The sequence below is a fragment of the Numida meleagris genome, chromosome 3 (assembly GCF_002078875.1).
Source record: "Numida meleagris isolate 19003 breed g44 Domestic line chromosome 3, NumMel1.0, whole genome shotgun sequence".
Classification (NCBI taxonomy): Eukaryota; Metazoa; Chordata; class Aves; order Galliformes; family Numididae; genus Numida; species Numida meleagris.
In genome coordinates, this window is record NC_034411.1 from 11,914,208 (window position 1) to 11,937,024 (window position 22,817).

The 22,817-nt window shown below is 38.8% G+C and overlaps 1 protein-coding gene across 8 annotated transcripts in view; it reads left to right on the top strand.

Moving 5' to 3' along the window:
* Positions 1 to 22,817, top strand: part of CDC42BPA (CDC42 binding protein kinase alpha) — a 166,129-nt gene that overhangs the window by 13,080 nt on the left and 130,232 nt on the right. The window contains exon 1 of one of the 8 annotated variants that reach the window (XM_021389505.1): positions 13,897 to 13,931. The exons of the other annotated variants lie outside the window; for them this stretch is intronic. Coding sequence (XP_021245180.1) covers positions 13,919 to 13,931 — 13 coding nt within the window. The 5' untranslated portion in view covers positions 13,897 to 13,918. Of the gene's footprint in view, positions 1 to 13,896; positions 13,932 to 22,817 lie in introns of those variants that run through there. 8 annotated transcript variants of the gene reach the window in all.

The following is a 22,817-nucleotide window of genomic DNA, read 5'->3' on the forward strand; positions in this document are numbered from 1 at the left end:
TTCCTGTTCAGTGTTAAAGCAGTTTGTGTTTGTTGGTGAGCTTTCAAAGTCAAACCACTTACTTGAAGACACTAACAGGCTATATAAAAGTAGAGCTCAAGTACTGTATCTTTTTTGAGATGTCCAGAAAGAATATTTCCTTTATTTTAATGTAGTTTTTAAAAGCATTCTTTAACAGTTCATATTTCTTTCCAATGTGGGAAGGTTGTAAATGTTCTTCTTCTCTTTCAGTAATGTGATTCCTGGTGAGAGAGTCATTTACAGTGGTGCTGGACACTTGTGTATATTGCCTTAAAAATCTATTGGAGTAAAGGAGGTGGTTATTAATATCTTAAACATCTCTGCAAAGAAATGGAGGCAGAAAGGTGATTTGTTGAAGGCCATTCAAAAATGCAGAGGAAAAGTAGTTTTGTACGGCCTAGGTTTTGAAATAAGTTCCTTCCAAAGTTTTTTTCCAAAGATTTTGTAATATTTACTGTGGAAATTCCTGGAAGTGGGGGCGGTTTAGAACCTCTGTGCTTTATTTATTTGTTTAGATTTTCAGCATACTGTTTGGGTACTCTTATTCTTGGCGTAATTGCTCAAGAAAGTGCCGAATCTTGTTTTTGTGATCCTGCTCCCGTGACACCACTTTCCTTTCCCTCCTGTGATTTTTTTTTTAGTTCAGTGCAGCTCGGAACTGTGGCAATTGTTTTATTTCGCAGAAGGGAAGTGCTACACTGGACAAGTGAATGCTTGCCAGAATTGTGTTTGGAGCAGCTGTTAATGTATTTTGAAGTTGGCGCTCCAGAAGCATTTTCTTTTAACTGGTAAGGAAGTTTGTATGTTGTTTTCCAAAATCTGTCCTGCAGCCCCGTGAAGTGCATGCACACTGCTGGTATTTCGGTGAAGTTCTTCCGAAGCGTCTGTTTTGTGTAGTGTGTAATGTTGTACCTTTAAATTGGGCATCATACTCTATTTACAGAATAAGCCCGTGCTGACTCCCCCCTGTGTATAGGGCTTGCTTAACCTGAATATGTTCGGAGAATACTGTTGGTGCTATGGGAGCAAGTAACTGTTAGGACAGGAAATTCAGCTCGAAGAGGAGGAAAGGAACATTTGCTACAACAGGAACTTTTTTTCTTAAAACCTGGTATGTGTTCAGGAAGTCAAGTCTGATGGCAAGAGCGATAAGCAGAAATGCTTGATTAGTCTCCAGATAAAGCTTTTCAGGTGGCAACTCCTTGTGTTACATGCAGAAGTAATTCTCCAAGAAGTTGTAACCCAAGGATGAAGCAAGTCCTCATATGACCTTGGGTAGTCATAAGCCGAGGTAAAAAAGACAGCATAACTCTTGTCACAGTATGGTTACTTGTGTGGATGAGGAAATCGCTGCTCTGTGTGCTTTTTTTTTCCTTCTCTTTTTGATCCTCGTGAGTGCCTGCTTCCTGCCCATTCCCACTTCACTCCCTGCAAGGAATCAATCTTAAAGCAACAGTGCAAAATAAAACTCTTGTTTCTTGCTCTTAGTGGAGCATCCAGTAAGAATGGATGCTTTGCGTTTTTTGTTGATTTTATTCTCATCTATTGCAATTTAGGACTTCTGAATGTGTTCTGAGGTTGGTTGGTGTGTTTTTTGTAGCAGCTTAGTCATAACTTGTCAGAATAGAAGTGCTGATTTATTTATCTGAATTTTTACCTTATCAGTACTGTAAAAAAAAAAAAATTGAAAAATTATTGTTGAGATAGCATCTACCTTCCAGACACAATGTAGTTTCTGTAATATGTGATGTTTTGCATAGTAAATGAGCGTGCTTCATTTATGGGGGGAGGTGTATCTAATAAGGATATTCTTGAATGATTTTACTGTTTCATTAGAATCTGCTTACTTAATATTTTGTTTGGGCAGAAACGTGCTTAGTTCAAATGACTGTAGTATGTGTTTTTTCTCTGTTGGGTTCAAACAGCAATAGTCGTTGAGCTGTCCCAAGGTAGTTACTTATGGTGTACCCAGCCTAGAGGAATCGAGGAGCATGCAAGTTCTCACAGCTCCTCTCTGGAAGCATGATAAAGGTTGGATTTGCCTTCTATGGCTTGTTGCCATAGCCAGCCCTTGTGCACGATTCTGGGATGTGAAAAAGAAATAGCTATTGCTTTACTATTGCACATGTAATATTTGTAAAATGACTGCGACTGAGGGTCTCGCCTTGACTTGGGATACTAGGACTTGAAAAGCTATTCCTTCTTTTGCAGTTGGGTGTGGAAGGTCAGGAATGAATGTGTGCTCTGAAGAGACAGGCTGTACTGAAAAGAATCTGTGTTCTTGCTACTGTGTGAAGAGTGGAATTGAGGATTTTAGTCCAGTCTTGGCTCCATTAGCACGTGGACAGAGAACTTCAAATGACTACTTTAGTTGTTTTAAGTGAGCTTTCTTGAAAAAGGTGTTAACACAATAGTTTTCAGCTAGACGGCGTGACGTCTGAAATAATGGATAGTCATTCACACCTTTGTAAAACCAGAAGCAGTCAGGGGAGCAGAGGGGGCTTATTCGTTTACTGAATTATTGGTATTAGAACAGTGACATCTGAATGAAGTGCAAACGGTGCAAAACCAGATCCTATGGTTGTATTTGTTTTGGAGAGCTTCAGTAGCTCATTTGTGGTTTTGTTGCTTGTTAATAGTGCAGTTAGCCCATCTTCCCGGCTCGTGCTGAGTGTTTTTGTTCTTTGTATGTTCTGCTGATGAGTGTATCTGTGTCTCTGTGCTGCTGAGGAAGGGTGCAGAGCCAGCTGCTCATTGATTTTAATTTCAGTGGCTTAGCTCATTGAGCTAAATCTCAGTTTGCATAGAGGAGTTTTTCGTTCTCCTGAAGGCTCTTGGGTCCTTTCCGTTTCTTCATCTCATGTAACAGAAGAACCTATATATAGTATTAGTGTAAAACTTTTCTACTCTCTTCGATTTTGAGCGGTCGGCACTGTAGTATATGAGCAGTAGATTAAATGGAGAGTATTACCTCTGCTCGTCCTTTTGGTTTTTCCTTTTGCTTCTTGTGCTTTAAGTGGTAGTCCAGGACTCTGGATTACCATTCTCAGGCATACTGTAGGCTTTATCAGCACAGTCAAAATAATTTTTTTGTTTTAATGTACTTTTCTGCACCAAGTATAATAATAAACTTACTGTGCATCTATTTAATTCCTCTAAAAGACTACTCCAGGCTGTTGCACTGGAAAAGAAATGTTTCTCCCTTGTGATTTCAATAACTGCTTACTGTGGATTGTTTTGGGGACTATTAGCTGAGATGAGTAGTTATTATTTAAGTCTTGAATTCTTGGAGTAATAATAATTCAAGTTTTTCTTTTTTCTTTCTCTTAACAATATCAAAATACAAGAAGGGTTAATGTGGTTTTTTTTCCCCTTTTACTTCCAAGGCTGGTAGTTCAGGAAGGAAACCTTAACTTGACGAGAGAATTTCACCCATTGCCATTTCAACAGCAGTGCAGAGTGTTGGCATTCCGGTTGTGCTGGGGGCACTGCCCTGTGCTTAGCTCCTGCAGAAGCATAGGACAGATGGATTGTATTTCAGACCTCTTGTTCCACTTCTGCTGAGAGTTTCAACTCCTTCCTGAACCTTAGCAGTTGGTGAACTAAAAATGAAGCCCGAAGTCTCTTTATGTTTTATGTACTTTGCTTTTAAATCATTTCAAGTCAGTGATAGGACACGTGGGACCAGGTCTTGCTTACCAGTTTCTCAGAATTACCCTGAATGTTCTGTGTGTTAAGCCTGACTAGGAAATTAAGCAAGAATCATCTTTGAGGTTTGGCTTGGGGTGCTATTTCTGTTGTATTTGAGAAGTTTGTATGAGATGTGAAAGAGCTACCTGCTGTGAGGGAGGAAAGCCCATAAATAGCCCTCTGCCCATAAATATCTCCATTTCAAGCAGTAAGACCGGGACCAGGCCTACCTGTCATTTGGAAACGCTAAGCCCAATTCATGAATGTGTTCCTGCATCTTTCCTTGATATTATTTTGAAGACTCTTACCGAAGTAGGATCTCCTGCTCAAGTGACTTGAGCTTTTTTTGGCAGCCTTTTGGTTGCTGTTTCAGTGATACAGATGTACAGCTCAGCCCCGCGGACTGACATTCGCATACCTGAGGGCAGTGAACTGATCGCAGGGTGACATCCATGATAGCAGCAAAGGTGCTTAGTAGGTTGAAGATGTATTGTGTAACTGTACCTTGTGGAGCAGCCAGGAGATGATTTAACTCTTTCCCAGAAATATAACACTAGATTCTAAGAGCATAAGAAAGGAGTAAGAAGTGACAGTGTTAGCGTTATGAAGAAATTTACGTTGTTCTTTGTGCATTTTTGAAGTATTTTGGCTTCATGAAGGCTTGAGCTAATCGTGGCTCTGCATTAAAGGTCAGGGAATTCCTTCTAGTTTGAAAAACAGGAAGTGTGACTTTCGTTTATAGCTTTAGCCAAAATCACTCATACCGCATTTTATCCTCAAATGAGGAGGTAAGATAATACATTCCAAATAGCAGTGAGAGTCTTTCTGGGGATTTCTTTGAATGTTAATAATGTTTGCTTCTGTGTTTTTTCTCCGCTTGCACACACTTGAGAGCGGTATTTGAAACATCAGAAATCAGGAAGGAGGAGCTGTCAGCAGCCACTCTCTCCAGAGGCTCTGACATGGAGCAAGTGTAAAGCATGCTTAGAAGATGGGGTGGGAGGTGGTTTGCTGCACCTTCCAGGGGTTCTGCCTGCTGTCGTACCTAGGAGTGTCAAGTTTTGAGGACAGGGAGAAATTGAATTTAGGAGCAACCTGAAGGCCATTTTCATGTAGATGGGTCAAGAATATTATGTGAGTGGATTTGGGGTGAAAGTTTTGATGTTATTTAAGTGGTTGTTAAATGATTTAGTAGTACAGTGAAGTTTTCTGAGAGTTATTTCCTGTTTTTGTTAATATTTGGAGTATGTTCTTAGTATTTCTATCATAAATGCATATTAAAAAAATCATTCAGACATAAATGCAGGCTGACGGAATTCACAATGTGCGTGCTATCTTTAGTCTGTGGTTTTCCCAGCCTATCTGCCTCCCACTGCCCCACACCTTTTTTGCTTGTGTAGGATAATAGGGATCTGGGAACTTAGTAACATTGCATTGTGGAGTAAACTGTGAAACTTAGAGTGAATGAAGCTGTGATTTTGCAGAAAAGGAAAACATTTTTATGGGGAAACTGAATGATGGAGAATTTGATTCTTTTGCTGACTGCTACAGAGTTCTTTGCAATGATGGAGTAGGCTACTTAACCACCTTGTACGTAGCCACTAATTGCATGTTCATCACATCTCGATCAGTTGGTTGACTTCCTGTGGTTTGATGTGAAGAGATAACGAGAACTCAGCTGTCACTGGCGGAGTTGGAGCCCTGCTGTAAACTGTATGGGGTTAGGTACTCTAAAAAGTTCATATCTGGAATTCTAAAATTATTGGTTAATATTGCATGAACAATAAAGCAGTGGTAAAAAATTAGTTTGGCTTAGTCAATGTCACTGTATATTTATGTTTAGTGTAAGGGGACTGTACTGAGTAACAGACAAGTAAGCACATTTTAGAGCACGTTTAAAATTTCTGTAAACTGAGTGATGGTACATAAATGTTTTAAAGGCTTCTAGGGAGGTATCCTGTCTACCTAAATTAGAGGCTTTCTGCTGTGCTGTTTTGTCTTTGGGAGGATGGTCCAGTTCTCATATATTGCACCTGTCAGTTTGCTCCATCTACACTTTGGTGGTGCTGTATCATTAAATGCTCAGAGATAGCTCTACCAGTCATAGAAGGAAGGAAACTAGTATTTCAATTCCAGCTCTAGACACTTGTGGCTGGAAGATAGTATCCAAGTCCAAAGAGAGAGGATCTCTTGTATCTCTTTTGTGTAACCATTTTGAGGAAAAGAGGCTCTGTTTTTCTTCTGAAGTGATAATCTTAATAGTAGGACTGTACTTCAACAAGCCTTAAATTAAGAAGAGTACACACAAAAGACAGTTACTGCAATAATCTCAAAATTTTGTTCGAGTTCATGCAAACACCGTGACACTGCCTAATTTATAATATTAAGAGAAAGCCACTCTGTTAGATGTAGCTATGGTATCATGCAAAGCTTTCAAGTAAGGTGTGTTTTGAGATACATCTGTTTTCTACTCAAGGAGTTTTGAAACAGTTGTGTATACTCATTTGTAAAGATTTTTATTTTGAATCTTCAGGAGCAGTGCAGATAGATGAATGGTGGTGTGAGAACAAATCAGTCCAGTACAAAAACAAGAGTGTTAAAATGTGAAAGTGTGAATTTATTTGATAACCTCTTCTGACCTGTTGTTCATTCAGGTGAAATAGGGATTGGAGACTTCTAACATGTATGTACATAAGAGTCATACATCTAAACAAGACTTAGGAGAATGTCTAGGTATTTCAGTGTGTGATTTTTCTTTGCAGCACAGACTATAATAAGCTGTTTTCTTATATTTTTTCTTTTTAGGATTTCTACTAAAGTTGAAGGAGGATGTTGCAAAGATTAAAAACATGTACTATTTTTAATTCAGAAAAGGCATTCCATAATGATGTAATATAACCCCAGTGGTTTCCTGTTTAGGAAGGTGTGGTTGTGGTTAATATCATTTCTGAAGTTACTGTTGCTGTAGTTACAGCTTTCCATGTATTGATTACAGTTAAGTTAGATTTGATTGGGGTAATCAAGTAAGTAATCAGACATTTAAAGTTTGATTTACTTGGGTTCATTTCAAACATCTTAATGAATGTCTTGGGTTTTGGAATTCTGGAGCACACCATTGCAAGATAATATCGGATAAATGACTGCTTCCAAAAAGCAAAAAACCATGCTTTAATGTTGGTGTTATACTTTAAGAGTCTAATGTGAAAGAAACAGAAATGTCTTCTGGCTGCTGATGCTCATGTATGACCAGTGAAGTTGTCAGATGGTTGAGCTTTCTTTTGAGCCTAAACAGCATTTGCATATTGTGATAGATGCATGTTTGACATTATAGTATGAAAAAACTTTTTTTGCAGCCTTCCTGTGTTGTGTAGATTAGAAAGGATCCACTGTGGTCTCTTCTCATGGGCTCCTAGGAAATGCCTGCTCCACTACGGTGTTCTCTCAGGGGCTGCAGGGCAATCTCTGCTCTGGTACCTGTAGCACCTCTCCTCTCCTGCTCTGACGGTAAGCCTGCTTCTCACACTTTCCCTCTCTGCTCTCTGGCATTTTGCCCTTTCAAGTATGTTTTCCCCCAGACAGCATGCATGACTGAGGGGCTCAGCTGTGCCTGTGGTGGGGCCGCTGAAGGCTGTCAGCACTGTCTGGAAGCAGCCATGCCTGGCACAGGGTTGCGCTCCTCTGAGAGCCCTGCAGCTGCCCCACTGCCAGCACCTCGCCATCTGCACCCAGTATGCCTTGACAGGTGACAATGGTGAGAAATAGTCAATAGTAACAGTTGTTTTTTGGATGCTGGATTCATCAATTTGTAATTAGGCAAGTAGAAGTGCGAAAGTCAAGAAGACTAGTACTGAAGTCAGTTTGTTGAATTGACTGCTTTGTTGCACAGCAGTATTTTCTTTCCCACATTGTAGCAGAACGGCAGAGTTATAATAGCATGTAAAATTCTAACAAAGTGGGCAAAAATCAATGATATAGATGCAGGATTTGAATGCATCCTTAGCAAGTTTGCTGCAATACTAAGCTGGGAGGCGCTGTGGGCTCTGCAGCCTTGTAGAGGGGTCCAGATTCAATCACAAAATATCCTGAGTAGGAAGGGACCCGCAGGGTTCACTGAGTCCAACCCCCGGCTCCACACAGCACCACCCCCATCCCACCAGGATGGGAATGGCACAAAGCTTCACTAGGCAGGTTTGGTCTGGGCATGAGGGAAAATTTCTTTGCCCTGGTGTGATCAAATATTGGAACAGACTTCCTAGTGAGGTAGTTGATGCCCCATCCCATGCCTGTCAGTGTTCAAGAAGCATTTGAATAATGCCCTGGGTAATATGCTTTAACTTTTAGTTAGCCTTGAAGTGGTCAGGCAGTTGGGCATGATGATCTTTGTAAGTCCTTTCCAAATGGATATACTCTATTCTAAAAATATTTATCTAATTAAATCAAACAAACGAAGGATGGGTTGCCTTTTCTTGTTCTTTACGATGTTTTCCAGTTCTAATTGAACATTACTTGTCTTCTACTTCATACTTTCAGGTTTTAGTAGTTATATTTAAAGATTGTCAGCATTGCTTTCAATCTTGTTAAGTGCAAGAACTTCAAAGTTTGCTTTTAGGGCCATAGTGGCTTTGTTTGCTCACGCTGGGCTGAAATCATCATGGTGCAAGTGAAAGTTTTTTGTGTTGGATCTAGGCCAACACAATTCCATCAGTTCTGTCATTATCTTGTTAGAGAACATAAACAGCTTTTTGTTGCAATTTAACCAACATTGGTAATTACCAACCATTGTCTGTTGTCCACCTGCGTTAATTTTAAGACTATTTCCATGTTCATCAGACTTGTCGAACTCTGTTACTGATAAGAGAGACTATTTACACCTGTCTAATAATGGTGCAGAAGTAATTGGTATAATTTAGCAGCATATCTGTGGTTTTTTCATTGGCTTTCTATTTTTCAGAGCTGTAAGGGAGCTTTTAATTTCAACAATTGGAGACCAGAGAATATCTCTAATGGGTATTAAGGAACTAGTAGACTGTCTGCAAAACGTGTGTTACGTTTAGATCCTGTTAGGGACAGGACAGCTCTTGGTGTGCCCACAGATTAGACTAGTTTAGCTTACAGTGACTGTGCTGAAAATCAGTCTGTTTTGAGTGGGAGCAAAATGTGAAAAAGTAAACCCTCTTTATCTCCAGTAAATGAATTTTAAAATTTATGTACTTTAAATAATAAAAATTAAATGCTTGTAGTCTTGGATGCTAGTGAACGATTGGTCTTCACTTTACTGTGGACTTGAAATTTATATGTTCATAAAGGTGGAATTGTCTTGGCATTGGTGATGGTAGGTAAATTTTGAAATCATGAACTACAGTAAAGAATTTGCGGTATTTAATGGAATCATGGTTTTGAAGTACAAATTAATGCATTCTCTGACAGCTTCTGTGTTTGTGAAAACCCTGCTTAGGAGTAGCCTGCAGAACAGTTTCTTCAAGCACTGTTGTTCTTAAGTAATCCCTGTCAACACTAGGCCTTGAAAATGTGCTAGCTATGCCATGGTCTCAAACAGCTGCCAAGCGTAGCTTCTGGCACGTGGCCATCTTTAGGTATTGTTGGTATCTCTTAATATGGAAAATGAAAAGATCACTTTCTTCCCGATGGGTTAGATTGTGATCAGTGAGAAGAGGAAGAAAAGGTCCCAAGTTATAAGTTGAAAATATTTGTTCCTTTCAAGAAAGATGTAAATGAAACTTAATCAGTGGCTACTGTTACTCACATCATGAAGTGCTTTCCTGAGTGTAAGGATGTACTTACCACATTTGAATCTGGTTCAAAGCTCATACTGCTATTTGTCTTTGGGCTGAGATAAGCTGTACAATTGTAATTACAACCAAATTACTAGATATTAGCCGGCACGTATATTTAAAAATAATTAAAGAAAAAAAGTTTACAGACGCTTTCCTTTTCTGATGAACCAAAAAGACAATGCAATGATAAACTTGAAAGAAAACAAGTATTGTAGAGAAATGCAGTAAGAGGAAACTTTGGGGGGGAGAAGAAAGGGAAGTCATTGCAAGGTACTTTTGTGTCTTTGTTTACGTACAGCTTTCACCTTGAATAGGACTGTCTAGTTGGCAAAAATCAGTTTACAAAATGGATCTTTCATGGTCATTCAGTGATGTCCCACAGAATGCTGAGCTGATCAGAGAACTTCTGCTTTGGAGGAGCGAGTGGGCTTAAGTTTTGAAGGTTATAATTTGTACAAGTAGAGGATGCGGCATCTTGCATGTGTTCTTCACTTGAACTACGTAATAGAAGCTTCTATTTAATTCTTGCTTCCTTTTGGTCACTTGGTGATCTCATTTATCCCTTACAAAGCCTTTACAGTTTCCTTCAGTTGTAAAAATTAGAAGTGGGGGGAAAAAAAAAAAACATGTTAGGAGTAGATTCTCCAGCACATTCACTTGCCAGAAGAATTTTCAGCAGTTTCTTTGTACCTTCTCTTTCTTTCTTCTGAAGTTCCTGATGGTATCCATCAAGGATTTTGCTAGTGTTGAACTGGATAAGGACTTCTTTTGGGGCCTGCTAATTAATTTTACTGGATCAGAGCACTATAACATGATACCAGATCAACACCTTCATTTCTTGGGTTAGACAAAATAGCTTGCTTTAGAAGTTTCATGTTCTTTAGAAAGAATGGTTAAGAGGGATGATGCTGCAGGCTATGTTTAAGCTTTGTCATTACATAGTTACCATGATATAAATTACTGCCCAGAAATCATGATTGCATGTAATCTTCACTTAATCGTTATCTCATAGTCAGTGTGTATCACTTGAAAACCACAAACATCTGTGCTAATAATCTGTGCCTGTGCAATAACAAATACTGCAAAAAGTAAAAGAATGGAAGCTAAAGCTAGTCTCCATGCTAAGATAAAAAGACAGTGCATAGGTGTAATTTACATCACGTTAAAAAGTGTAAATACAGCCCGGTGAAGCACTGTCTATAGAAAATCCATCTGGTACAGGTTTTAACCATCTATTCTGGGTAACGAGCTGTGAAATTGAATGGAATTATACAGACCAATTATACTTCGTGGTTTGCAGGTACGTAACTCTCTTTAACTCTTCATTTATTATAACCAAAGTAGACTGACATTTACGTGGCATGTTTGCTGTTTAGTTATTATCGTTTGTTAAACGATTAGCATTCTGATGTTTATGTGGGTGAGTACTGCTAGGTGTTTTATGGGGAATGTGAAATGACACTTCTATGAGATGCTCTCTTATTGCTTTCTCTTAAAATCAGGTTTAAGTAATACAACAACTGCATTGTGGTGCCTAAAGGCCACTTCTATGCCTTAAGATGTTTGTAGCTACTTATTGTCTTCAACTTTTGGTCTTTTCAGATAGCTATCGGCACCCATGGACAGGTTATATATTAGTATGTCATGACATGCGTACTGGGAAACATTTCCGTACCCTTTGTTTCCTACTCTTCTCCATCCTGCCTCATTTGCGTTATACCTAATGTAGTAGTTGAGGACAGGTCAAAGGCACATGTACTATATCTGTCTTGGTTTTTCTTTAGTTTGAAATCTTGGATTTCATGATCACTTAGCAGACCCACAGAACTTATGTTTTTATGGCGAATTTATAAATAGTGCTAATTTAATACTCGCTAGGGTGATTTTTCTATTTGTATAGATTAAGTTAGATCTTCAGGTTACATGCAGGCAGATAATGCAATCTCTAGTTGAGTATGTTCATTAAATCACCTAAACTGAAAGATGCCTTATGCTGTACCTTATGGCTTGCAGTATGGTAGAAATAAATCAGAACTGCTTTGTTAATGCATGGTTATTGTTCATCAGTATTGTTCTTCTGATCTCTTTGGTTTTATCCTCTCACGAAATCTAAGTATTCTTTGTAGATATTTATGGGCTATTTCTGGACACTGATATCACTGAGACTTGCTCTACTTTCTTTATGTAATACTGGTTGACAGCTGGGTAAGTTCCTCCTGGTTTCCTCATGTGGTGTCATAGGAAGCCACATTTAACTGATTATGTGACTGAAGAGTAATGATACAACCACAGGAAATCCTGTGGCTGAAACCAGCTTAGTTCTCTACTTACTTTTGATAGTAATTTTGATCTTGCAGGATATTGTATTTGATTTAGGGCTACATTGTATTTTGAGTTTTAAAAGGTGGTGCTTGTTGCAACATACAAACAGAATAGTTATAGATATATACGTATGTAAATAGAAATATTTATTGTATATAAAATATTTAAAATAAAATATATATCAAATTTTCTGAATAAACTTTAGGTCCAGCTGCAGATGCTTTTTTTTCCCCCTTCAATTTTTAAGTATTTTAAAAGAATTGGTTACCATGCTGGGTAAATCCAGGGAAAGGTACGAAATTCTTCAGCATGTCTGCTTTTTTCTTTGGACTTACTGTTACTAATATGCCTTCTTATTTGTAAGTTAAGGAAATAAATATATCCCTAAACTAAAGGGCAAGGGAAGAATAAAATGTTTTGAGAACAAAGAAAGATGAAGTGAGAACTAAATGGGATGGGGAAAAAGGGTCAGGAAATGCTGAGATGTGCAGCCCCCAGGTTATTGGTATCCTTGATATTTGTAGTCCTTAACTTCTGAGCATCAGCCATCTAAAATTGCTGGTGGCTGTTACTTACTGTATGTTTACAGCCTTGGTACCGGATAGTGTTGGAGTTGCTCAATCTGGCCAGGAAACCATGCTTTTGTGTTGCTGTCATGTGTCATGAAGTAGAGTGCTGGAGTGGGCATTGTTTGCTCCCTGCTGGGTGGGATGCGGATAGCTGTGGCACTGTTCCACTGCTTGGGAGTGGTTGGAATTATAGAATCTTCCTGTAGATCTACCAGAAATGTTACGGGTGGAAGTGTTGACCATAGAAATTTATGCCATGTGTCCAAGTACCAAACAGGAACAGACTGTTCAATACTAACAGTATCAATGTGCACTTCCACTGCTGGGCTGAGTATATGCATCTTGAATACATTGCTCTTCAGAACTTAAAATGAAATTTAAAGCTCAGAAATCATGGAAATTTAAAGGTTGGTAACATTTTAACTTGTGGAAAATGGCATTTTGGAAATGGTAGCAGTAGGACTTAAGAATAACTAGTCAGAAAGTGGCTGAAAATGACGTAGCAGAATTGGAACTGAATTTATTTCCTTCCTTGCTTGAAGCAGTAAGAACACTTTGTAATGTAATAATTATTTGTTGTCATCGATAACAAATTTAAGGAAGAAGCATGCTGTTTGCTAAAAGAATTAGGATGGCTGAGTATCTAATGCAGAAGTCTGGACCGGAGGCGGGGATGTAGGTGGCTTTGCCAGACTGCCTGAGTCATCAGAGAGTGCCTATGAAGTTTACTTAAGTAGCACTCTAGGTATGTTTTTTGGGAAATTCTTTCTTGCTTCACAACAAAGATTAGGGATGTTGCTGTAACATTTTACTTGAGCTATGTTTTCATGCTATGTTCTGGCCAACATAAGAAGATTGTGGGATGAAAGAATGCAGAAATTGACATTTGATTATTTGCAGTTCTATGTGATAGAAAAGCCAAAGGAATTCCTGTCACCCAGCATAGCTCAAAGCTTTGCAGAGTTAGCTCCTTCTTTCTGATATACTTACGTGAAATTGTAGCACTCTCCTGATTCAATGACAAAATATACCGTGTAGTCTTCTGAAGACTTAAACATCACCCAACAACAAAAAAGGCTGAAGCTCAAAATATTATCCAAGAAGACCTAACAGCTTGACCATAGTGACCTGAATATGAACAGTGTGAGACCTGGGAGCTGATGAAAACTTAGCTGGTTTATGTCAGCCAGAGATCTGGCTCACTACTTCAACTGAAGCAATGCACTGTTTATGTTTGTTTACTTATTTCCTCATCCGATGAGTTCTTAATGCACAGTTGATAAACATAAGAATGACAATACCATACAAATTATTAGTATGTGTAGTGGAAATGCTAAGTCGTGGCCTGAACCAGTGATGGAGCACCTGGTGGGAAGGCAGGGCCAACCCAGGGGAGCTCAGGTGCAAGCAATGTTCCTGAGTGACTGGAAGAGGTGGAGCCAGGATCCACCCCTTCCCAGACCTCATTTAAGGGTTGGCAGTGGAGGTGGGGGGATCTTGCTGGAGATCCCTGCCTACTGGATGCCTTCTGAAGGTAAGCAGTTTTTCTTCCTTTGTTTCTGCGTCCACGGCTGCTGCCTTTGGGCTTCTTGTTTGCTCCAGCCTAGGATTGTGCTACTCTGCTATTATTGCTGTACTTTGCATCACATAGCATTACAGTATGAAATACTTAAACCACCAAACAGTTCCTCCCACTGATTCCTGATCTCTTTCAAGATTATATAGGTAGCTGGGGAAGAAGTTGCGTAAGAACTCTTTTTTTTCCAATCCATACTATACTTTTAAGTAGTCTTTTTGGGCAACTAGAACTGTTCTGTGCTATCTTTGCCTTGCTTTTTAATTACTGTGACCCACCCCAACAATTTCAGAGCATTGAAAACCCATAGCAGGATGAAAAAATGTGGAGCTTTCTACTTTTCTCATCCAAAATCAAGATATTACTAAAACTGGATTATATAGGAGCACCTTGTATGTAGTCAAAAAGAGACAACACCTTTTTCCTGATAGCAATTGCAGGCTGAGTGGAAGTGGATGGCGGAAGTAAAACTGCTGAAAACTCTGGCAGAGGAGGGAGAAATCTTTCCTTGGAAGGACTGAGTTCTGATTTGTAGCAGTGTTGCAGAACATGTTCATTAATTGTAGAGGTGGGAGTGGGGATGATTAGCTTAAAAAAAAAAAAGGAGTAGACCAAATATGTAATTTATTTTTGAGGTATTACTTCAAAGCATTCAATGTGAGTGAGTGCTGGCTTTTTTTTTTTGTTTTTTCTTTGAGAGCAGGTAATTTTCCTCTTAGGCTTAGCATTGAGGGTATTCCTCTTAGTGTAGAGTGCATCAGCGCACATAACTAATAAATTACCATTATATAGCTTGTGTAGTAAATTGAATATTAGTATGGATATTAGCATATTTCTTTGCTTAAGAGAGACCCTCGCTTTCTTCAGGTGCATGGATGTTGCTCTGCTGAAAGCACAGCTTCAGCTAATTTACTGGCATCAGCTAAGGCTTCAGGATCTTTGTTTCTAGAAGAAAATACTTTCTGTGTAGATGTTGTAAGGAGTATGCGAGATTACTTTGGATCAAGCATCTTCCCAGTATTAGACACTAGTTAGTAGTGGTAATGTTTTAGTACATATTTATTTTTTTCTTTCCTTAAATTAAATGTTTGGAGAACCAAATAATAAGAAATAGGCTCACCAGTTATGTGGAAGGAAGTTTGCAACATAACCTATAAACACTGGTGAAAATCTGTAGGTAGTGCCAGAAGTCATTCAGTTGAAAGTTGTACCTAATTGCTCTGATTGGTGATGAAGTCACGTGACTAAGGCCCTGTAGAACTTACAGGCTGTATTTCATTCATATTGTTCTATGTAAGCATAGGTATCTTATGTTCATATGCATGTACAGTGAATGTACACACAAACATGCGTGCATATGTCAAATATGTTAGTATATTGAGAAGGAAATCGTGTGTTGCTTTGGTACTTGGTCTTGGCTGGAATTTAACAACGGTTCAATAATTTCTGATACCGTTCAGAAATGTTGTAAACTTTCAGTTCCCAGAAAGAATTAAGGTACTGTGTTTAGTGTGTGGAAAGAAGTAATTACCTCCATAATTTAATACTGGCTTAGCTGTTGAGTATGTTGTGCTCATTAGTATTATATTTTACAGCATCTGATGGAAAGGCCTCTGAAAAATGTGTAAAGGCTCTTGATTTTTTGGAAAGCTGTCAAAATGAGGCTGTTGTTAAACAGAGTAAAACTTTATGGAGAAAAATGAGATCAGATCAAGTTGTTATGTTCCTAGGTTGCCTAGGTTCTGCCTTCTCTTCTGCCTTTCTGAATTTGTGCACAAGAATTGGATCAAATGTTCTAACTGCAGAGCTGATTTCTTGTTGATACTGTAATACATACATACTTTAATGCTTGAATTCCAAAAAGAACAAATCTAGTTGCCATAGCACTTAGTAGAAAAAGTGAAGTGCCAGAGAACCTCTTACACAGATGTACATGCTTGACAGAAATTATTTTAAAATAGAATTTGTGTTTTAGTGTTCCAGACTCTGCAATCCAAGTAAGATGGAAAAACGATCAGAGGGAAGGGGAAGCATTACAAGAGAAATGTACATGTGAGGCGCACCTAATTTCTTGTTACCAAGATCTACTGAGAATTTTTTCTTGCTTAAAAAAGTGGCACAGCTTGAAATAAAATATAGTATTGCTATAAATATCTATACCAATTCAAATATAGGATCTTCTTTGGAAGATCCTTAACTGCAGTTTTGACTATTTATAAAATTACGGGTTTTTATAGGATTTTTTCTACTATGCTATAGTAGATATTAACTACTATGGGTAAAGGTATAAACTATGAAGCTAAGCTGCTAAGGTAAAGAGGAATGACATTTGGAAACTGTTGAAAAATGAACGTTTTGGTCTTTCTAATCTAAGTTGATTTGAGATAACAGTATTTTTAAGGATTTATATTTTTGAATAGGAATACATTTGAATGTTTTTCTTGTTGTAAAAATAATTAATTTCCAAGCCCTTCTATGGGGAGATAATCAAGATATTCCCCTCTATGAGCTGTTTGTTGGCAAAAATAATGAGATGTCTTCCCTCCAGGAGCAGTCTTTCATTTGTTTTTCTTTGCTTGTGTAAGTCTGGTCTGCACGTGAATGTGCTGTCACGCAGGCTTGATACCTAATTTAATCTGAGAGGTGGATAAGCAGGTCCTCCCTACAGACAGATATTCCAGTCTCATGTGAGTTTGACTTTTGGCAGACAGAGAGAAGGGTTGTTTGTAGTTGTAAGTTGAATGCACTGGAGTTTAATGTACAAGCTGAAGATATTTGGAAGTTGTACAATTTTTGCCTCCTAGAAAAAGCTCTTAGCTTTGGCAGTGAAGAGTAATGCGATGGTTACTTAGAAATGCTGAACATTTGGTGCAAAAATGCAACGGTGAGCTCTTTCAGTCCTTGATTCCTCCAGTGTGTCTACCGTAGTCTTTGTGTTGGTATGAAACTACCTTAATAGCCTCAGGAAAGGCAAAGGTGCTCCCGGCCTCTTGGCCGGCACTCAGGAGAGGTGTTTGCTGAGGTAGCCCTTTAGGCCAGAGAGGAGAATGGTCTTGGGAAGAGTGGTGGGGGACAGGCAAACCCTCTCCCTGTCGCTTTTGCTTAGCATTGTGCCTCAGGCACTTACTGAGCCAGGACACGGGGTCCTTTGTGTTTGAGAGACCTGTGCATTTTTATCTACGTAGTTTTTGAAATCCCTTTTCTCCTGGTTTCTTCACTTTATGAGGATGGCCCTGAATTTGAGAAAAGAAGCGAGGAAACTTCCAACTCCTCATTCTTGAGCCTTGGCCTGTTACTTGGCATTAAGGCTGTTCTGTTTGCTTCTGTGTTACTGTTAGTGTTTTCTTATGTTCCTGGTCTAACTTGCAAGAACTTCAGCTTTCTTCTGATGCTGGAGATTCTTAGCTACATAAAATATAGTAGTTCAAAGGGAACAGACTTCTCCTTTGAAACATTACTGTCTAGTGCTCTTCCAAGCTTTCTTTAAAGCTGTGAAGTCTTTCCTTTATATAAATGTAAACATAAAAGATCTTAAGGCAAGTGATATCTCAAGACTTGCACTGTGGCTATGAAATCTTGAAGACCCAGCTCTAGGTGAACTTGTGTAGCACATTCTATCATAGCTGGATTTCATCATCAGATACGTGCATAGTTGCAATACAGATACTTCATTTGTTCTAAGTGAGAACAGATGCGTACTCACTGATCTTGTTGATAAATGTCGTCTTTTTTTCCCTGATCTAAAGTACAAAGTACTGATGTTAGTTGAATTTCTAAGGTCAGTGTTTTTTTGTGAGCTTCTGATGCCCTTGTTGGAGAGCTGAGTCTGGCTGTGGGCATATTCAGTATGTTAACATAAAATAAACTGTAATAGGTAGGGTACATGTGAATTTTTCAGGTTGAAGGCCTCATTGACATTAAGACAAAGCTGTGCCATTTACAGAAATATTTGTTGAAAGCTTGTTAAAACATGTTAAAGGTAAAACAATATGGTTGGAGTAGATGAACGCATTATAGAGGAAATAAGAGTAACACTTTGCGTTGTAGCCTAAGCAAGTTGTCACTGTGACCCTTTAACTTTACAGATAAAAATTAAATGCTCCCTAGCTTTCAAAACTTGTTCAGTGCTGATCAGGGAAAATGTGTTGAGTCTTATGGGAAATGCTGTGGAAATGACAGCTGCTTTGCTTTCTGAAATGTATTTCACTGTTGATCAGATGTGTTGTGCTTGGCTCGAGTGGCTCATGCGTGGAGCCTTTGGAGAGCTGTGTGTGTTATGCTCTGAAGGAGCAGCATTCACCTCTAAGTGTAACACCAGATGACCACGTCTTAAAAGACTGCAGCTGTTATTTGCTCGGACCAGTGTAACTAATATGTTTTTTTTGTCAGCTGCAGAGCTAATGAATCACTTTCGCGTTTTACCGGGTACTATATATTCATAAATTATTATTTCCAATAACACCTTAGGCTGAGCCCATTTAAAGGGGGTAGGTGTTACTAAGGTACTAAATATAATATAAAGGAGGTTTTAAATGTAATGCGCGTCCTCAATTTTGGTTTCTCACCTTTAGTTAATTAAATTTAAGATTTTAATTAGATTATTAATAATTATACTATTTGTAAAGCAAATAATAACATGGCAGCTCTGCACAGCTCATATTCCTGGCAGCTTATTTGGGCATCAGAGCAGGGACCCTGGGGAGCTGTAGAACAGAAGAGATGGCAGCAGGAGAGGTTTCAGTGTGGGAATTGATGCGAGCTGTGAGTCGTGGCATTCTGCACTGGTGACTTTCTGGGAGAGTGTAACGACTCTGTGGCAGAGGCAGTTCCTCTTTGCTACTTCTGGTGGAGTAACACTGGCAGATGGGTTCGAAGCTGAATCTTCTAAGCTGGGTTGCTTGTATCGCACAGCTTACACTTGTTCTCGTGCATTCGTTTGTAAAAAAGCTAATCAGTATTCAGACAAGATATTATATACTATATTCAGAGAAAGCACAGGGCATTTTGATACAAATGGTTTTTTTTACTGCTAGTGAACATTATTGTCAGTGTGCATTGGGAACAGGTAGATTTGTGAATATATCAATTTCAAGTGTTCCTGATTTGTTCTAATTTGTAGGACAAAACATTACAGAATAACTACAGGATTTGTCAATTATCATTGAATACAGTGTAGGCAGCTCAAATAAAATTGTGAGTGTGAGGTGTTTTAACTGGCTGTCATTACTTGGGTTTTCTGACGCATTTTGTTTGCAGTTCTGAGCACTTCAAAAAGATAGCTGGTGAATGTCTTTTAGGAACTTCCCCAGGATAATTGGTATTATCCCTGAGGACTTAGCACTAAATATTTTCTGTGCTGCGCTCAGAAGTGGCATTGTTCTTCAGCTGTGCTACATAGTTATCAACAACCCCTTAGGAGGTTTAAAGTCTGCAATGAGCGTGGGGGAAAACCTGTAATGTTTTACAAAGACAATTTGAGTTTCCAAAAACACCGTAGAGCTTTTGGAAATGCTTCAGCTCTAGTGTTAATATAAGCAGTATATAGAATCCTTTAGTACTAGCTTTCTGCCTTCTTAAGTTGAAATTATTCAACTGAAAGCATGGAATTCCATACAGAACATTTGAGTTTGAAATCAGTGTTTATTCCAGTTACTCACACAGCCCCCAAAGAGCTCTGTCTCGATAGAGGCCAAAGAGTTTGAGCTGGAAGACTTACCTGACTTGAGGGAAGAGAGGAAAGACAGGTGGTGGTGTCTATTATTGAGGAGTTTTTGTTTGTGACAACTACAGAACTAAACAAGAATGTTTGTAGGAACAGTCTCCAACTTGGAGAGCACTCAGACGTAAGTACATACGAATAAAGTGGTAAGGGCTGAATTTTTCCTCTTTGTTGTGATGCAGGTAATTAGAGTTATTTTGTATTTGGGAACTTTTCTTTCAGATACTGCTGTTGCTTAGGTTTTGGCTTGGGGCAGTATTCTCTTTTATGGTCACAGACACTGACTATTCTACTTTGGAGCTGTTGATTATATTCCTTTATCTTGTGACAAAAGTCTAGCAAGCAATGGTTTTGAAGTTCAAAGAAATATTCCCCACTGAAACCTCCAAATATAACATAACTGCTTTGTGCATGTTTGTCCTTTGTTAGCTGCTCGTCTTGCATATGCAGTCACAAGCTTAGCATGGTCAAGTGGGATATTTATAATCAATATCTTTGATTATTCCATCTGGCTTTCAGGTCTTGAGTGGCAGACAAGATCCTCTCATCCTAATTGATGGTCAGGACAACTACTTCTTTGATTTCTTTGCTGTTAATGTATCCTATGTTAACTCATTTGCTTGTGCTTAATTACAGCTGTAATAACTACTTAAGCACTTTCTTATGTTAAATATGCTACCATATTTAGCAAGCTTAATGCTCTGCTGTGGCTGATTGTACCTGATTGGTCTGTATGTTGTTCATATGAGTAAGCATCCCAGAGGAAAGTTTTGCCAGGAAATGTTCTGCCTTCCAGCTGTAATTGAATGGATTTGAACAAGCAGAGACAGCTGGGTCCTGTTTTGGTCTTGGTTTGTAGGAACCCAAGGGATTGGGAGAGTGGGAAAGGGATCCTGAGCGAGTTCAAATGAGGAAAAAGCTTTACTCCCTTGACTATTCTGCATTTCAACTATTAATACAGCAATAGAGCCTATTCAAATAGCTCTGTGTTCTTTGTGTTCTTTAAAAGAAGGCTTGTGTGCTTAGGTATTGTCTTTTTTGAAATGTAATGTCTTACCACATAAAGCACAGTTTTCCAGGTCAGCCACCCAGCTTTAATCGTAAGATCTTATGGAGTGCAGGAAGGAAGCTGAGAAGTCCTTACAATAACCAAAGAATAACATGCTATTGGAAGAGTTCTTTCATGGGAACGTTCACACCGTAATCAAACAACAAAAGCAAGCAAAAAACAAAGAAACATCCCACAAGACAGAAGAAGGAAGTAGTTGGGAGAATTTGAACTTGAATCTGAGTAAATTTCGAGAACTTCATATCTTGATGTATCTGTATTTTGTAGCGGTCTTGATGTGTAACAGAAGCTTTTTTTCCAGTTCTTGTAAATGATGCTGTTGGAGCAGGTCCAGAGGAGGGCCACGGAGATGATCAGAGGGCTGGAGCACCTCCCCTGCAGGGACAGGCTGAGAGGGCTGGGGCTGCTCAGCCTGGAGAAGAGAAGGCTCCAGGGAGACCTGATGAATTACGTACCCATTATTTTTAAATCTAGAAAAGGTGTTGATAAGAGTAGGTAGCAAACATCTTTCTTTCAAATGTTGCAAGATATTGTTTGCATTGGTAGAGTCATTCAAACTTAGGAGTAACTATTGTTGTGAAGCCAAAAGGTTGGAGTCTAGCTGAATTAATGTAATTTTTTCCTTATTTGTCAGTTTTCTTCTAAATGTTAGATATAGCACAGTGGCCTAAAATATTGATATTTTTTTTCTGATGTGGGCAGTATCATACTTCTGATATATTGCAGAGCTTTGTTTGACATTTTTGAGCACAATGGCCTTATAGTACTCTTCTGTGATCACTTTCACAGTCTTCTAAGGACTTGCATTGATACTGTGTTTCCTGAAAGTAGTGTATCTTCATTTTATATAGCTGTATGTGTAGATGAAATGTTTTCCCATTACGTGATGTGGCAGAACTTCAGTTGTACTAGTTCCTCCAGTATGCAAGTTACTGGTGTTGATATTGAAATGTACTTGTGGTGTCCAGAAAAAGAAACTTGAATGCTTAATTAGAAGAAAAGTTCTTTGTTCAACCTTTGTTTGCTGCTTTCTTCAAGATTAAGAAGTTTGGGGCCAGAAGATATTGAATTATACTTGTTTGGTGTTGCTTTAGTTTGACTCAATCTGATGGTGCTGTCTGATCTCTACATAGGGTTTTGAGATCAGCTTTCATGTGTCTGATATCAACTTTACACCTTCTGTAATCCCCCGACTGTACTATGGCTCCTTAAAGTGCTTCAGAATTTCCTCCCTGGTGCTTGGAGTAAAAAATGCACCAGGGCCTTAAAATCATGAGCTCTGTCTACAGACATGAGGATCTCCTTGAAAGTTGCCCTCATCCTTAGGTCTGCTCAAACATGTCCACCCCCCACCCCACTGCCCCATGGATTCTGTAACTTATGAGCAAATATCTTCATCTGGCTGTGTTCTTGCACCAAGATGTGTAGGAACCTGTTTGCCTCTATGTTAAGAAAGAACCTTTTAGAAAAAATAATCATCTGTGTAATGGAGGAATGGAGAAGTTGAAAGCCATGTGTGCCATGTGTTTTGCCAAAGATGTCAGGAGGCAGACAGCAGCATACGTGCAGAGTAGTCAGCGTGATAAGCTCAGTTGCATTCATATTCATAGTATAGATGGCACTGATTCTTGAAAGCCTTGAGAGGTCTGAATTGCACAAATTAGCGTATGTGTCTAGTACCATTATTTAGTTGTCCTTAAAGCTAGATTTCCCCACCCTGCATTTTACTAAATCTTCAAGGATTTATTTCTAGCAAGTGAATTTTCTTCTGCATTTGGTGACAAGAAAATTGATTTCTTTTTTCCCTATTTCCTAGCATTCATTTTTCTTATGACTTAAGCATATTTCCAAAGTATTTTAGTGCCTGTAACTGGAATCCATTTTTTAGAGTGCAGTTTCCATTGACATATAAATATGAAATAGCGAGACTGATAATACTTGAAAACAATGAACACTAACTAGAAGCTGTGCAATAACCTGCCTGGGAAATGTGGCTGCTTTACTGAACTAACTAAATGGGTACTCCCTCTCCTAAAAACTTCTGCATTTGTATATG